The sequence below is a fragment of the Trematomus bernacchii genome, unplaced genomic scaffold (assembly GCF_902827165.1).
Source record: "Trematomus bernacchii unplaced genomic scaffold, fTreBer1.1, whole genome shotgun sequence".
Classification (NCBI taxonomy): Eukaryota; Metazoa; Chordata; class Actinopteri; order Perciformes; family Nototheniidae; genus Trematomus; species Trematomus bernacchii.
Genome location: NW_022987828.1, coordinates 4,625,184 through 4,644,165, shown reverse-complemented (window position 1 = coordinate 4,644,165; position 18,982 = coordinate 4,625,184). Strand labels below are relative to the sequence as shown.

Sequence of the window (18,982 nt, the reverse complement as noted above, 5' to 3'; positions counted from 1 at the left end):
TCTGCTAACTTATGGCCACAAGCTAATGTTTGAATGTAGTTTTATATCAAGGGCAGGGTAAGCTATTTGCCCACAAGAAATGTAGACGGATAAATGTATGCATACACCCCTGAGTGCAGAATGAGTTATCATAAATATGTTATGCTTTGACAGGGTTTTACAAGAACATGCATTTGAATGTGATATGTTTGCATATATTTTACAGAGACCCTAGGGATAATTAAACACAGGAAAACAAACTTGGAGAATGTTGTTTTTTTTCTTTTACTGTCTTATATTGTCAGGAGGAAGAGGACCATAGTACTCGAGAATACTACACATAGTTTGTTACATTAATCGTAGTAATCAATTTTCTTATGAGTCCACATATCCCTAGACTCTCTGATATCTGATTACTCTTGATGCATGCTTTCAATAAAGTGTGCAGCCAACACTGCTATCTTGCCGTGCACAATTGGTCTAAATGCCAGCGCAATTAAATCTTTCAGTGACTCTGACGCTGTAGATTTATGGTATGTCTTTTTGCACTTCCCTAGCCCACTCAGAGGGTAAAGTCAGGTCTAATCATCGTTAGTTTAACGATGTTGAAGAGTCTAGAGGGACTTTAACTTCTCAGGTGCACTATCAAAAAGTTATCTCAACGCTCCACTGGGGTTATAATGTTATTGAATACTGTAGGCCTCAGCTCATAGGTAACATTAGCTTAATGTCTTTCTTCTCCATCTACTGGGCGTCCACTTATGCTATATTAACAAAGGAAAATAATATTTTAGAGTGCACTGCACAATCAGGAATAATTTGCACCTTGCGATAATACCTGGTGAGTTAGGATTGTTAATTGTTCAGAATAGTCATTAGAATAACCCCTTTTGTTTAAGATTTGAATCGAGGACTTACTGTACAACCCACTAAAATAAAGATATTGTAAATGATAGCTTTGGATGTACCTTTTATTTGATAAGATATTCCACACTTGACTTTTTAATTTTAAATATTCTCTGTAGTAGTTTCTCTGCTGTGTGCTTCCTGGCCTTCGCGGGGGAGGAGGCTTGCAGTACAGGCCTGACTGTCATGTCTTAATGAAGTGTATGCTCCCTGTAGCGGTGCCTGGTCACATCCAATTAAACCATAATGCACTTGTGTATGCATCCACAAACAATGGACTAGCTACTGTAGACATGCTTAGACATGCTACTCTCTTCTGTTGTCCACTGATTTGTTAACGACTATTCATACCTCAGCTTTGTTTTATTTATAGCTAGGGAAAATGTGTGCTTCACCCTAGTCAATTTCCCCTCTGCTAATTGGAGACTGATTTGAAATATGCAGTAATACTTTTTAATATTCTAATCTTGAATTTAACTTCTAGGTAAAGCTGTCAAAATGTAGTAAATAGATTGAGTGAAATATAGATTTATGTTTAAAATAGCAGAATATTCTGAAGTGAAATGCAAGTAGCTTAATTGCAATACTTTAATAACATTTACTATGTTAAATTGCATTGTTGGCTGCCAATAACCTTGCTGTTGTGAATCTGTCTCTATGGTCCTCAACCAAAACAAATATGATTTAATGTGTGTGATGTTGTAGAAACTCTTTAGATATATCATTGTAATATATGCATTAAATACTGAAAGCATGGCAGCCATACCAATACACCAACATGTTGCTTTTTGAAGGGCCGGTGGTCAAAATGAAGGAGTGTCGAACTGCAGAAAAATAATATTTAACACCAGATGATGCTTAATCAAAACCACTCAAGGATAAGAGAGAGAGAGCCAAATGTAGCTGTTACCTTCCCAGCCAGGAAGACGATGAAAGCCTGCTATCTGGAAGAGCCATTGAGGGCTCTTGACAGTGATGGATTTTTACCTGCATTGCTCTGTATTATCAACCCGGGCCAGAACATATACAGTATATAAATCCCACAAGCGGTCATAGTGAGAGTCTGACATCCACCACCAGCGCTGTCTGCAGGAACATCCTCTAAAGTAAGTTTGTACTGGCTCGAATAGTATGGAGACACGAGGAAAGAAAACTCCGGGAGGAAAAAGTAATATGTGGCTGCACTTAGGGTATTATCAGTATGAATACCTCAACATTTTAATTCTATGTTGATAATAAATCTAGCATCAATTGATTTTTTCTTCAGGGTTTTTAGCTATTATCTACTGTTTTAATATTCACATTCAACATTCATTGTTAGTTAATTGTTTTAATATAATCAGTAACTATATGACTTGACAAAAGATACAACTTGTTTAATGGTAATATCATCTACAGGTAGATATTTGTTCACAAAACAAACACATTGGATGCATTTATAACTTAAACTGATAAGTGCTGGCAAAATCTTGGACAATTGTACTCAAGGAACCTTGACCATACAGTATGTAGAAAATGTCAGAACAATCTGTCCAATATTTGTAGTAGTATTTCAATGAAAACCAAAAGTCTCAAATTCATGGTGCTGATTGTAGAGGAAATGTTAGGGGATCAAAAATATCAGGTTACATTGTGTGGTAAGTGGTAACCATGGCTGTTGGTAACTTTAGCGTCAATCTATACATAAGATGTCAAGCTAATTCCCTGAGTCCAAGGTCATTAGGATTTCTGCTCTAGTGACCTTGAATATCGACTGGAAAATCAAATGTTCGAATATATTATAAGCATGTACTTGTATTCAGGCCAATATTGTATTTTTCAATAGTAACAGTAATATTTGACCCCTTCCCACATTTCATGCTTGCCATATTTTGTTCATTACCTTTTTGAACAGGGCCATTTCTGTTTTATAGCTTGTTACTGGTGGAAATTCAAGAAATGCAGATTATAGCTCGTCCTCTGGGAGAATGAATGGCCACTATGTCACACCATTGCCACCAAATAGCCAATTGGCTCGACTATTCTATATTAACCCTAGGTGAGGTGGGAGTAATGGCCATTCAGTGGAAGTGAGGAACATTCAAAACACATTGTGTGGACCATTTCATTTGCACTCACAGCACATGGTTCAGTTCCGGCTGAACTGGCTTGTAGTGTTCCTGTTTGTCTTGGTCCCTGAGTCGAGGGGCAGGAACCTGCCTCTCTATTATTCACAGGGATAATCGAAGATTTGACATGCTGCACTGCTACACCTCCAGTGCAGTGTTCGGTACCTCGCCGCCTCCCTCTCCCCTTCTTACAAACACTATAATAAACTTAGTGTCAGAGTAATCTTGTGGTGAAAAATCTTCGGCAACTGAGTATCCAATAACTGCTCACTCTGCAGCTTCTCTTCTTTTACAATGATCCATGCACTATGTCTCTCATTGTATCTAGAATTACCTTTAGGCAATGTTCTGATTGTCTTGATAGTGGAAGGGATTATTGTTTTACAAGCTAAGGCTCCAATAAGTCTGCACAACCTAGATTTAATACTAATCCTGCACGCATCTCAGACTGGGGACTTATCTTGGTATTAAGCACTCCTCAGGTAACAGCACACATGCAGTGCAGTTTCTTTAATTGCGCTACACAAATTGCTGCTTGGATATGCGTTTATGGATTACAGCCTTTATTAGGTTTTAGATGCATGAGATCCATTATTACATTTGGACATTGCACCATGGGAGCAATATTATATTTAAAGTAATATATGACATATACTTATATGTAACAATATAAAAGAAATGTTGGTAACAATTGCTCACAAGATGTAGAAAATACCCAGGCTATCTTACAGTAAATGTACTTTACATTAGAGAACAACTCCTCACCCCCTGACTACGTGTTGATTAGTGTTAGTTTCACACGCTGAGAAATGCCCAAATTACGGTTCATGGAACTTGCCCGAAAAAAATATTCAGACCCTGTGACAATGACTATACGTTATAACCCAATCACCCAGTTGTCTAACTTACCTTTGCTATAGTTGTATAGTATAGTCTGTCTTCTCTGAAATGAAGATGTGTGTCAGTTATGTTTTATTTACATTTTACCAGGATGTTAAGCACACAGAATGCTTTAAAGAGTACAGTAAGTTGTTTTTGATTGACAGGCATATATTCAATTAGTTTAAAAGCTCTTATCATTAGCTAAGAGACGAGAAAAGCACAAGCGTCTAACTAGAAAGCCAGAACTGTGTTCGGAATGGCTGGCATTTAAGATTATCGTTTCTGCTTATTTTATTGCAGAATAAAAAGCATAGATTTACTTTGTTTGTTCATTTCACGGCAATAGAAGATTTACCCATCTGTGTTTGTGCTTGTGTCAGGCATGTACACACCGCTCTCGCTGCTGAATTTCATGATCGCTGGTTGTTTTTTTAAGATAGCTTTTATTGCTTTTTGGTTTTATTAGATGTCGTTGAGACAGAGAGAAGAGATACCTTGCTATCGAGGGAAAATGGTATACCATTTGGCCACCGCTGAACTCAGTACATGGTTCAATGAAATGTGGAGTGTGCCCAGCCGATCCCCAACAGATTGACCTACAAGGAACTACCTCCTATTCAAAATAAGTCGTTGTGAAAAAAGTGAAATCATGGTTGTGAAAGGTTAAATTAATGAACACGTCCTAATATCAAACTATTCCTCACCTTTTTTACTCTTTTTATTTTTATTTCTTAATTTAGTGTTTTGGAACAAGTTGGAAAAGATACATATTCTTTCTTGTGTTTTCTTCATTGCTAAAATGTTTTGATTTTAGTATGCTACTATTATTCTACTAAATAAATTAGCCTTAGAATCGAGGAGGCACTTTACTGACCATAAATCAAAGTTAGTTCTCTCACCATTTCCTTGAAGATTCTTCGTCCCCCACTTTGCAGTATTTTATATTATTATCTCTACTCTCCTATTTGTATTTGTATAAAACACATTTCTTGTCACATAACAAACAAAGTGCAAATGCTTTCCTTAATAATTTAGACGCAGATTTTATACTAATTGTTACCTGTGTGTGCTCATCAATTCAAAAACTATCAGATGCACATCTAACAAAGAGTTGACAAGGAAACACGCAATGTTCCCCTTTCACAGAGAGAGGGATGCAGTGATGTTAGAGGAGTCGTATTTATTCAGGATAGTAAACTGTCTCTTAGACTTAGAGAGATAATGCAGTGTTTAGCCTGAGAGCCGGTGCCCTGTGAGGTTGTGGTGCCTTCAATTATTCACAGAAAGAAAACATCCTCGGGATAAGATTTCCCTGCAATGCAGATGTATGCCATTGACCATCACGATACTGTAAGCTGGAGAGGAAACAAAGAGCAATGGCTATCAGATGGCATGGTTCACCAACAGGTGCATTATTGAATTTGTTTCTGGTGTTATTATATTAATTGTCATATATCATTTGAAGAAAAGGCCTGTGTAACAATCATTAGATGAGAGCAGAAACAGGTTGTGAGATGCAGATGGACGGTTCTCCTGTTCAGCACTTGTGTGTTCTGCTGACCTCCCCATCGTGCCCCTAAAGTCAGGTTTGTGAAGGTGGTCCTGGTGTGTGCTGCCCCAGGCCCCGGTCATGGGTCTGTGCCCACCCAGTGCTGACAGATGGCAGAGGGTCTAACGCCGTAGACCCACAGTGGCCCCAGGCCCGCGGCGCTCACTCCCAGCGACAGACCATATCCATCATCTCGGCCTCACCGGGGGCCATTATGGAAGCTGCCCTTCAACATTGTGTTGTACACATACAGAGTCCATGTGCCTCGCTGATCCAGTCCACCTTGGCAGGGGTGAACACATACATGCCAATGTGTGTTTGTGTGTTCACATGACTTGATGAATGTTTACATTTCTTTTGATAGTTGACAGCAGAGACATGTTCTGAAGCCAGCTGAGGCCTCAGGATGCCTTGTCTTCCTTTGGTGCTTAACTTCCTGTTTGCTTGTCTGTAACATTGTTAGAGCCAAGTAAATCATCTGTGCTGTCATTATTAAAACAGTCAACAAAGAAGCTTCCTTGCAGGTTTCACACTGCTGGCAGCATTACAGAGGACTACAGATTGTCCCGCTAAGTCTGTTTGGATGACAAAGAATGAAACCTACACAGTGTGAATGTTGTCTCTGTTTCAAGTGTTGTATTGTGCAAGGAGGAGATACTGACACTGACAGCTTTACAGAATGTTTTATAGACCATATTGTTGTCCCTTAGGACATTTGCTGTTGTGATTTGTTAAAACACAAAATAGTCCTGGGCCAACTGTTGAGCATAAGACACAATTTGTCATATGTTATTGCTCCCACCTGCACACTTCTACATTCAACTGGTATATACATCACAATCATGAAGCCTGAGATGTCTGCATTATTTTAAAACAATTTTCTCAAAGGCTGGTAGAAACTGTAAGTCATAAACTGGCTTGTGTCTGTAACAGTGCCTGTATTTATGATACAGGCAGTGCCATCAGCATATTATATTTGAGTTCTCATCAAAACAGACATGTTCTTGTTTTATCTTCATAATTTATTCTGACAATTGTGGAGAAAACATTAACTACTGTAGGTGATTGAGTTAACAGACACTAAGAGCCTTAGATGAACATCATACTGTAAACATTTAAGATGGCTGATTCGGTTCAGCCATCTCCATCTAATGTAGGATAACATCTAATCACTTCTCGTACTATAAAGGCATGTTTAGGGATGGAAGGCAGTATAATACAGAGTAACGTCATTACCACAGATTAAATTAAGGTAAACAAATTCCAGGAGGTACAGAAAGGAAATAAAGTTATCCGCATGCCAGCAAATGAAGTCCGTTAGGCCATTGGACAAGAGGAAGACAAACCATAGAGAAATGGCTTCGGTAAAGAAGTATAACCTAATGAAAGAATAAAAGTGCTTACAGTTTGAATCTCAATGTATTAAAATAGTTTGATAATTTGGGAAATATTTCCTACATGTTTTTGCCATGGGTAAGATGTTCAGTTCTCATGTCTGTACCGTGAATATGAAGCTTCAGCCAGTTAGCTTAGCTTAGCAAACATGTTTAAAAGGTATTAAAAACTGCCTACCAGCACATCTCAAGTTCATTGATTAACATAATGACTTGTTTCTTTAATCAGTTTAACACCCTGTGTGTATAAAGGACATGTGGTTTTACAAGTGATTCTGGGGTTGCCAGACAACCAACGGAGACTCCTAGAAGCCACTGTGTTTTTATAAAGATTACACCCCCAAGATGAAACGTGTTAATTAGTGAGCTTTACAATTGCTGGTAGGTGGATTTTGTTACCTTCTAACAGATCCAGGCTAGCTGTCCCTCCTGTTTGCAGCATGTGTGCTAAGTAATTGACTGCTGGCTAAAGCTTTACATTTAGCATATGGACAAAGAACATTGTTTAAATGTTTTCCTCTAGTTATTTGCAGGAAAACAAATAAGCTTTTTAACCCAAAGATATAGATGTATTCCCTTTTATAGATGAATAAGATACAATAAATATGATAGCATCTTTTTGCCGGCCCACAGCTGAATGACAAGTTAAAATAATACATATTTTTAAACAAAATCAGTATCAATGAATCATATATAAAGGTCCAGTCAAAATTGGAGCACTCTGGCATTACAACACTGCCACAGGAATGGATTAATGAAAGAAAATCTATTTTTCTTGTGAGACTAAATAAATGCTGCCGACTTAGGCTTTCCATTATTAGGATTTATTTTCCACCCTGAATGTTATGTCTTTTTTTCATGTCCACTGCATTGCTCATTAGTTTTGAGCAATTGACCGTTTGTGAATGACACATCCAGACCTGCGGGACAGGAATCTGATTATGATGACACTCTGTGGGAGGTACAGACGACCTGGTCTGTTGTTGTAGGGCAAAGCATCTCTCCCTCTTTCCTCTTGTCATGTTTTTGCAAATGTTACACATGGGAATTATGCCCTCGCAGATTCATCCCAGCAGTGATGGCATCTATATTAGAATGACACATTTGTTGCTGTCACCTGATGAGGGACTGGGACTGCATGTCAAGACGCAGGTAAAGTCAGGAAGACAGTGATTTGTGGCCGAGCTGCATATTGTTTCCTCTCTTGCTAGCTTTTTCTCAAAACACACACAGACACATGCTTACTCTAGGTTTGCCATCTATTTTTAGTTGTTGAAGAAAGGGAACAAGAAAATGAAGAATTGCCTAGTCGCTTTGGACTGAACCGAACAATTTCCCCCCAAAATGACAAGTGTTTGTATGTTAGCATTTAGATAGAAAGCGGCATGATTACAAGCCATTCTCTGGTAATTGACATTCCTCCCTCACTGCCCAGCTTATCCTTAGTGTATGATATTCCTCCAGGGCAGTTCTCTGCTCTCAGGCCAGATTACTACCAAGGCGAGCTACAGACACGCACAGAGCTCGAGATTCGATTTCAGATAACGAAAATATCAGGGCATCCAGAGGGGAAAATGCTTCAATGCAGACAGATTTCATTTATCTGAGAAGTGTGAAAGCAAGGATAAGGGGGAGGGACAAAGTCGACCATGTAATATACTTCGGAGCAGTGTTTATGCATAAGCAAGAGATAGGAGAAATGAGAGAACAAGAGGGGGGAGCGTAGGAGGTAGATGGAGGCAGATAGTGTTATGAATTTCATATTAAGATTTTATCATTTAGAGCATGTAGCTAACAGAAGCCATCCAGCCTTCTCCTGTGTAATCTGCTCCAAGCTGTACCCTACATGGCAGCTGCTCGGCGCTCTCCTTCTGCACCGTGAGGTGACTGCAGCCACTCGTCCATATTGTGCTCACATTATTAATATGTCCTAAATTATAAATAATAAGCACCCTGCTTAATTAGAAATCCAAATATCAACTGTTATTATTTGTCGCACAGAATGTCTCGAGTCTGGAGTTCAGTCGGGGGGGTACTCGGCACCCGTCACACATGGTTCTCTCTGAGTCAGTGACTGACATGGTGATAGTGTGACGCAGGCTCTGACTGGGAAATGGACCCTTTCCTCCCACGCAGCCAGACAAGTTTCCCGGTTACCTTGGTGCCTGAGCCCTATCACGCACTGTGCTAAGTGTTGAATTTTCATTAAGGCCACGCGGATGACTCTACTTGGAAAATAAGTTGAACAGGGTCCTGAGGGGGACTCTAGAAACATCTACAAAGCAGCTTAGCAGTGCCTTGAAGCAGCCACATTAAAAGGAGTCCTCACACAGCAGTGTTCTCAGGTCCCAGAGAGGGGCCGTGTTTAATGAGGGCACAGGCATGTGTACATTTTAAAGCAGCTGTATTTATTTCATATCCATATTTTCTTGTACAGTACACCTCTGCACTCCTATATCAGCCTACTTGTTCCTTTGCAACACTCTCTCAAATGCAGCCTTTCATTTCACACAGCTGTGGCAAACAGGCAATCGACTTGCCTCTGCTCACTTATTCCCAGGCCATGTTTTTTTTTTAAGTATTCATTCGTCTGTCTTTACATTTACAAAGAGAAGTTAATCAAGACATGGTTACATTAGCAACAACCTTCAAAAACCTTAGTTATACAGTAGCCTTTTTTATGGATATACATACACATTAGAAATGGATTGAGTCCACCATACTGTTGACGCAGAGTATACATTAAATGTCATTACCAGTCGGCTACGGCATGTGTTTTTCCATTTGGAACTATGCTTATATCCTAGCACACAGTGCGCTGTGGGTGTACCAGTTGTGTGAAGCATTGCTGCCCTGCAGCACCTTGTTAGACTGTCTGGGGTGCAGTGACTTATCCTCGAGGAACATGTATGGCAAGACAGTACCAGGGGAGGAGATGGAGAGCCTCCGACCATTCTTTTTTTAATGACACTCTGATACTCTGCCTGAGGTCCAGTTGCAGCAACAGCTGCTACGTTTTAAATAAAGCAAAGCTTTTCTCCCAAAAGGGATGGTGTCTCATAACTTAGCAAGTGAAAAACAGCTGTCCACCGTGGCTGGTTTTACACTATGGCATATGCAAGCAGTCAAAACAGAAAGAAGATACCAATTACTCTGAGGTAATTGCCTTTTAGAAATGCCAGCATCTTTTAGCATGATTTTTCAGGTGCTCTGAAGAACAACGCTACCTACAGAATGCACTCAGTGGCCTGCTCGTATCCCTCAGGGAACTACTGACAGCTTTGAACAATAAAGACAGATATGTGACCCTTAAGCTTTTGATGTGTCTTAGATTTAAGTGGGTAGAGTCATAAAAAGACAGATTGTGGTTGAAAGAACAATTTAATTAATCATAAAATCATGACATGGCAGGATGGTTTTAATGCTTTAAAATAAGCTTATATTAACAAGCATTTTCTAGATAGTTTTTGATAAATGCTTTTTTAAACCATGCCTATAATTTTCACATGCTATCAGTTTTTTACTTTGTTTTCACCATTCAGTATTTAGGGCACAACGTATTGACTTTCACCCAGGTCAAACTATGAGAATCATGTTTTTGATACAGAACAGAAGTGAAAAATAATATATATTTTTTATCAAGACTTTGCTATAATGCTAGAACTAAGAGTAACACGCTTTGTTCAGTAAAACAAAATTGACAATACTTGACAGTAACATTTCTACAATTCATTTCCAAAAATAATAAAGCACCTGGTTTTGCTAGATGCTGTTTTGCAGCTTTGTTGATCCATTTGCTGAGAATTGCATCATCTGATGTAAATCCTCTTCAGCGAGGACACAGCAGAGAATATCTCAATTTGTACCCAGCTTGTTTCCTATTGTTCAGCACTCACTCTTCTGAGTCGCAGTTGCAATCTGTCGTGCCACCATGAAGCCTCACATCAGAGCCTTTCTTTAATTGTGAAAATGCTCTGAGAATCATGATGTCTTTGAAATTGTAACTTTTGAACATGTTATATATATCATCATTTTACACAGCTGAGCTCCGGTAGCGATAATGTCATTCCATTGTGTTCCAGCCCTGCTGAAGTCTGTGTCTGCGTGAGTCCATGATGTTGACAGCTTGGCAGACCAGCAGTAGGAAGAGTGTGGGCGAAGGCCAGGCAACACACTGAGCTGAACTCACAGTCGTATAGGCCCACACGCCTTCATTATTCAGTTGGAATCTATTGAGCATCTGGGACTCAATTATTCATCAACATCGACCTAGTTCCAGGGTGCTAAGTTAGATACTTGGATGTCATCAGGCGTTCTGATAAGAGCTGCTGCTGCAATGTGATAGCTGCCATGGGTAAATTCATCCCGTGTCTAACCATGAGCCGTTCCTATCTGCCGTCCAATCGCCTCCCTCTCACCCTCACTGGCACACTAATGATGTGTTTCTGCAAGAGTGAAGCTTAGGACAACAAACTCCTCCCAATTAGTCTGTGCACACTACATCTCCGGTCAGATCTGGACACTAGCTGGCCACTATCGCTGTAAATCCGCGCCAGCATGAGGTTCGACCAGGAACATATAGAATACTGATTCCTCTGCTTTTAGGGTCATTCGGAGCTTTGGCTTCAAGAACCGGTGCCAATTATAGACAAGATATTTCAGCTAGAGCATTGGCCTAAAATGGAGTCCTGACTGTAACCTTGATATGATTTATCCGGGATTATCAGGATATAATGGGGGGAAAAGAAACATGAGGACAACACCAAGAACAGTATAAAAAACCTTGTAGAACTTAGTGATTTTTCTGACATTGAACTACCCTTCTGGTAAAAATAAATAAATAAATAACTTAAAAAGGATGTAACTTGTTCTATTCGACCAAATGTGTTTTTCTGAGCCCATTAATGGTAGAGTAATACCTTAATACCTTCTATTGAATATCTTAATGCACCTGGCATGATATTTCAGCAAACACTGTCTATCTGCAAGTAAAATACATTATACGTTATGTTTTTGTTTTATGACTTCTAAACATATTGAAATCACAATTTCACACACATTAAGATTTTTTAACTTTTTCCGTCGGCATATCAGGTGGGATAAGGATAACATGTTATTAAAGACAACATGATGGATAACATTTTACATAATCAAAGACGTTTGAAATATTCTCAGTTGGAGATTGCTTGTTGCGCAGTCCAACTCGATCTGTGATTTTCTTCCTTGTATGGTCCTGTCTGAAAATAGTGACAGCCTGTGGGAAAAGCTATTCAGTAGGACGCTTACATTTAATAGATTAATTGCAGTATGAGCATTTGGGTCAGGAACACGAAGGATCCGACATAGTCAGACTGCAGGGTTTCACTTGGTGAAGCAAACTGGAAGGGCTTTATGTGTGGAGGTAATGTGAGTCTTTTAATTTTCAATCAGCCAAAAATGTCCTGGCTGATGGAAGCACAGCATTTTTGGCAGTCTGAAAAACTGCTGGCATTTACACCGGATCTTAATGAGCAACAGATTACCGACATTGAGTGAAAATGTTTTTTCTATTTTATTATTTTCACCAATCAGTGAAATAACAAGAGAGAAATCTTTGCAAAGCAAGAGCTTACATTGGCCCAAACAGGGCTTACAAAGGGTACAAAAACAGAAAAGCAGAGAGGCAAAAGAAAATATTGAGCATCCTCAGTGGAATACATTACCAGGACAGCAGAGGCATGCTTCGGATAAACCCTTCAGATGCCTTCAGTGTCCTCCTGACTTTCAGCTCGTCTCCAAAGAGACATGGTGTGTGCCAGAGAGCATTCATCAAATTAGACCAGAGAGAAAACAATGTGAAAACCCTCTGCTCTCCGCAGAGACATGCCGACAGGTCATCACAGAGGTGTCTCTTCTTGCTCTCGTGCAGGTGAGCAGCACATAGCCTCCTCTCCAAAGAGCAGTACCCCCCACCCCCCCCTCCTCTCCTCTCCCTGCCAGGGGAAACATGCTTTCAGGGGAGAAAGGTACAGATGTAGTGCATTATAGTAAAGCCACCTACTCCATGCTGTAGTTATTAGAGAGTGGCATTGGACGCTGTCTAGTCTAGCATTAGTGGGTTACTTATGCCTGTTTCTAGGCTTGTAGATAGCATGGTGTCCAGCACAATGACACCGCTGACTAAGCGAGGCACACATGCAGACCACGGCTCGGCCTGGACATCTCATTAAGGAGGACCATTATCAATCGTCAGAGATCGAAATCCACTATGACAGTGCTGAAGAAAGCACCAGAGCGCCTTGGGCTGAGTCAGGATGGAAGTGCCTGGTCCACATCCCCTTTGATGGTTCAATCAGTGTACGAGCCAAGGTCAGTCGTAGCTTTACTTCGCTTGGACTAGGTCTACTAGGATTTATTTTTCTTTCTTGCATATAAAATCCTTCCCTGACGGATAAAGTATTTGAAATGACAATTTACTTGGAAACTGTGAACATTTTCATACATTTTGTATGAACACTAAAAGCAGGTTTCTCTCTACAGTATCTTTTTCCTCCATTATTGTGTGGTTTATTCTCCCAACTGTCTCTGCAGGTTTTCTCAGTACATCTCATAGGAGTGTTCTCTCTCGCAGATAAATGAGCTGTGCTTTTGGTTCACCATGGCTTCGGCACTTTACCGCTAGATTAATGATGCTTAGCAAGCCCCGAGCCTTTGCTTTTAGCATTTTAGAAGTACCTCCATAAAATGAACTACAGGTACATCTTGTTTATTCGCTTATCTATTGGAGTTCATTCCTGTGGGCATGGTGCTATAGTACGCATCAGTAAACTTGACTCTGAGCCAATGAACCCTCCTAAAAACATACTGTATTTCTAGAAAGACTTCAGAAACAAAGGTTCCATTTATATCAGGGATGCTCTTTTTATAAATGTTGCTAAAAATCGCCAAATCCTGCGTTATTTCTTGTGGTGGAAATTCCACACTTAATCACCTTCTGGTAAGAAAATAACAAATATACAAGCTTAAACCAAAGTCGTGTTATTTAATAAAGAGTTGTAGCATTTAACAGAATCAATCATATTTCCAGCTGGAAAGGACAGAGGTCCTGCACTAGTAGATAGTACCAGGATCTGACCCCGTTACACAGAAAAGCAATGTCATTTATACAGATGAGACACAGGAAGGAAGGCAATCCACATTACAGTCCTAAATTGGGTGGGGGGGGGCAGACAGAAGGGGAAGCGCAGCATGTTAATTACAAGCCCTAAACATCCATATGATAATTACCTGACAATAGACAGGGCGACACCCTTCTGTCTGACAACATTTTGTAGCCAGGAGACCTACATACATATTGAATCACTGTAAATTCCCCTCATATTTCTTTTTTAGGAATCCCATCCAAGCTACCTGTCAGTTTTCATCACAGTGGCTAAATTACATAGTAAGCCCCACACATTGCCCACATTGAATTGTCACGGGTGAGAAAGAAGCCAAGCGTTGGAGGAGGACACCATGAATTGGTAATGTTATTGGATTTCAACCAGGTCATGACCACATCAAAATGTTGACCTACACGCTAATCCTTGCTGGCAGACTGACGCACAGTAACATGTGAATTCGTTTTAGCGTTGATTCAGAGGCTTATATCCACTACACACACAAGATGCATTTAAAAGAATAGCATACGGTTGATATTTTGATAAGATCAAAGAAGGATTGGACCTGGAGGTGGCTTTCAGGCACAATTGCCAACGACAGCCTTTTGTCCTTGGAGGGCGAAATTACATTATTTTATTACGTTGTTATGAAACTATATATCATAGTTCCCTGTCACTTATTTGAAAATCTCAATCATGGTCCAGTGACACATTTATTCAGTTTCATACAGTTATTACAGTATGTCCATATAATGTAGATTTCTAAAGGTCAGACCTTCTATAAACTATTTTCTCTAGAAGAATCATAGCTTTATATTTCAATTTAATTTTGCCAAAGACTTTATTTAATGTCTGTACATTTTATTATAAAATCAAAGAGTATCCTGTAAAGAATTAATTACATATTAATAATTCCATTTAGCTGTGGTGATGGAGTGGAAGGCCTCACACTTGTGACCTGAATGAGGAGACCGAAACATAAAAATATGAACGGGCATATAGCTCCACTCAGGTTATTCTATAGGGAGTTAACCTACATCTCACACACCCACATCACACTGCTTCCTCTTCTCTGCTTGCAAATAAATCTGAAGGACAGAGTACAAAGGAGAGAGAGAGAAGGGTATGAGATAGAGGGAGAGAGAATGAGAGAGGTAAGGTGGGTGGAAGAGAGAGAGAGAGAGTATTGATTACTTGATTCCCGTACCTCTGCCAGTGAGTGCAGAGTGTCAAGATCTCCCGCCAGGAAAAACAAATCACAAGGCTGAAGTGATGGATGTGGCACTCCAGGATCCGGCGGTTTTGCCATCTGGATGGCCGACACTGTATATCAGCCTCATGCACAGCAAATTAAATATACATTTGGACGGCTTCCCCGGGCCTCAGCACAGATGCACCAAAAACAGCCCTCCGCCACATCTCCCTTAATGGCTTTGATCTATCATTTCCAGGTCTATTATGTAAAGATGTTGGTCCGTGTTCAGAATGTCGAAATGATGTTACCGTCACAATAAAATTGCATTATATGCAGCCAAATGGATGTTAAGCAAAATGACATCACCTCTAATTTCCTTAAGATGAGTCAATACTAATCCAACTTGCCGATTTGTTTTGATGCCCAGTCAAACATCAGTGAAATAATGGCGCAAATCGAATAAAACCCCAAGTCCATCATCATTTATTTGGCTCTAATGCATTTCTCTCCCCTTTTTATTTTTAAATGTTGTGGCTGTCATATACATAGCACAATAAATATGCTCAAGCATGTGTCAAAGGATTTCAAAAGTATTTTACAAACAGGATAAGTAGAGGTGCAAGGCTAAATATATATAGCAGCAGGTTATTCTGCTTAGCAGCGCTCCATAACCCAAAATCTAACCCGGCTCTGAAGAAGCTGCGATGCTTAAATGAAATGACCTTTAACGCAGAGCTGATCAAATGGCCTGAAGCAAGACTATAAAAGAACATTGCAGTATAATGTTTTACAGTGTACTTTTTTCTGGTCTTTTGTTTGCCCTTTACTATTTTCCAACAGGGGAAAATGTATCGTGTTTGGGAGTGCATTGAAAATGTGTTGTTAGAGTAGACATGGTAGCAGAATAATTAAGCACCTGTGTACATTCAACAATTTGTATTTACTTTTCTATCATTTTATACAAAAAGATAGTGAACTACCTTGAAAGATTAAAACAAATATTAAATTCAACTTCTTCTGCTCTGTACTTTGTTTTTCTCAAATCTCTTCATGGCTGCTTGTCCTCTAAATGTCAGAGGTGTGATGTGATGGCTCTTAACAATCATTTAAAGGACTTTGCTAAGCCGCACACTGCAGCACAAGTTGAGCATGCAAGATGTACAATTGTGCTGTGCACTTTAGCCCCCTCCGCTCCTCAATAATCAGATCTAATTTCTTTCAGGATATAGAGTTGCATGTAACAGCTGCTCCAGCACCAGGCAGAGTGTGAGCGTTTTGACCGATAAATTCAGCAGCCAAACACTGTAGCTGTCTGGATTCACATCTCATCTGCCCCTCTCTCCTTAACCTAACCCCCCCAGACCCCATTGATGCAGCAATGTATTTCATGCCCTCACCACTCTACTGCCTCTCTTTTCAGACAACCGACGACTTGCTGGTGGCATCCGCCGAGTGTCCAAGCGATGATGAGGACATTGATCCCTGTGAGCCGAGCTCAGGTGGGTTAGGTTAGTCATCTTTTTTTATATTCTACTTCTCTCTGGGCGTGTCACTGTGTCTCTGTGTGTCATAGTCCACCCGCACAAAAGAAGTATTTACACACAGTGTTCAAGTGAGCAGATTGGAGTTTCAGGCAGAGCTTGAACACTTCTCAGAGGCAGAGTTGTTCTTACTTTTGCAACCGACGTCTGCACGATACAACAAGCTGGAGGCTATCCATTAGCTCTGGGTTGGAAACTTCTATCCTGCCACAGAGTATGGTTTTACCAGTTCTCATATGTCAGGGTATAGCCAGGAATGTAAAATATAAATGCAGTAAAACGTATAAAAGGCAATGTTTTTTAGTGTTTGTTTTTTTATCTGGATTGCCTCAAGCTACAATACACAATCTATACCTGAAAGGTCGGATAGCTTAACATTTAACTACATATCGCTTAAAGCAATATTTCAACCTTTTTGGAAATACTCTTATCTGTTGACATATGTTGACTACATATGAAGCTACAGCCAGCAGTCTGTTAGCTGAGCTTCACATAAGGACTAGAAATCAAATAACCAGCTTACCTGTGCTCACTAATTAAACACGTCCTAACTTAATAATTATTTACATAATTTCGTGAACATGGAATAGGCCAGGCTGGCTGCTCCCCCCTGTTCTAATGTGTTTGCTAATCTAAGCTAATTGTGGCAGCTGGTTCTAGAATCATGGTTACTTCACGGACAAATAAAACAGAATAAACACATTTCCCAAAACTTTGAGCTATTTCTGTAATTATATGAATTGCTTTCAGTTAATAGCTACTGATGGTTTTCATGATATTAGCTTCCTATTCTGGGTTTTAATGGATTATTTGGCTACCGACCACTCATTGTCATTTTACTCAACACAAGTAGCTTTTCAGAGCAGCTCTGTCTTTGAGAATTGCATGCATAACTTAAAGTCAACACGGCTTAAGGTGTTTTGCATGTGTCAAAGCAGTTGTTATTACCACATTTTTATATTGTGCACTTATTTTGCTGTCTTAACCTCATGGCATTGCTTAAGTGCATACTGAAGAGTTCTCAGAACAACACACACTTGTAATTATTAGACCCACGTGACTCCGACACACAATATCACGGAGAGTTAACCGAGAGAGGAGTGGGTGAAGGCTGATTTTTTACAAAAGTGTGTAAATGGTCTCCTCTGTTGTTAATCAAGTTCCATCTCTTGTTGTTTCTGTTGTACAATAGTTCACGTTAACTGCAGGGGACTTCCCTTGAAGTTTAAGATTGCAGCACATATATCACATATGAGGTGTTTGTCTTCATGAAGCAAACAGAATGAATTTGATCTTTAGTTCTTACTATGTTCAAGAGCCCCAATATATTGAAACCAAACAAAGCACTTCTTTGTTGTTTTCAGTTTTATTCTGACAAATTGCTGTTGTTATACTGTTTGTTCTCTGCAATGCCGCCAAACCTCTTACCTTGCCACACAAGGAAGGCAATTAAGTCTAACCCTTGCTCTCGCCTTTGAATAGAAGGATGTTCAAATGCATTCTGAAGTGATGAGACGCACAGAGAACAATTAAGTCAAGACCCAAGGCCCCCCACTCCATCTAGACGTGCTATCGATCAGTATGTGGTCATAAAACCTGCACTAAATTAATGTCTGCCCCACAGCAAAGACTATCAACTTTCTAGTCTGTGTCTCTTCCTGTTCCTCTGGCCTTCCACTAGCAAGAGAACTCGACTCTACAGTTACTCTATCCCTATGTATTCCACTAACTCTCATACTGCACGTCAGAGTGATATTCCCATTGGGCAGCATCACAATAGGTACTTCCAATGTACATCTGCTACCTCTGTCAAACACCATACACAGGAGATTGGTCTGCGTACTGATTCACACCAACAGCTTGCATTATGATATTTTTTGACAAGGGCATCTGCCAAAACATCAGTCGCGAACTGTGCGATGCTCAGGGACGCACACTCCCCGAGCAGAGTATCCCTCTCCTTCTGTGATCACCGAAGGGGATTTGACACCAGAGCTGTGGGCTCCCAGGATGGCAGCTGTCTAACACCGTAACCTGATTAATATCTACATTCAAAAGGATTCACACGCTCTGCCAAGCACTCGCCACATCTCAGACGGGGTTGCCGTGCATAAAGAAGTGGATCCACTGTCACTGATAAGGGACCACTCTATCATATTACTGTTCAACCAACTCCTTTTAATGACACTAATAATATATCATTTTTCAAACAGAACCTCGACAGTGTGTTTTGTCTGACAACTCAAAAGACAGTGAGATGCACCCACTCTTCATATATCTTTCTCTCAA

The 18,982-nt window shown here is 40.0% G+C and overlaps 1 protein-coding gene across 6 annotated transcripts in view; it reads left to right on the top strand.

The window, feature by feature from the left end:
- LOC117499778 (neurexin-1a) overlaps nucleotides 1-18,982 on the top strand; it is a 228,207-nt gene that overhangs the window by 198,156 nt on the left and 11,069 nt on the right. For 4 of the 6 annotated variants that reach the window (XM_034152400.1, XM_034152401.1, XM_034152404.1 and 1 more), the window contains one exon: nucleotides 16,573-16,660. In XM_034152400.1, coding sequence (XP_034008291.1) covers nucleotides 16,573-16,660 — 88 coding nt within the window. The remainder of the gene's footprint in view (nucleotides 1-16,572; nucleotides 16,661-18,982) is intronic. The other 2 variants (XM_034152405.1, XM_034152403.1) reach the window with 1 other exon arrangement.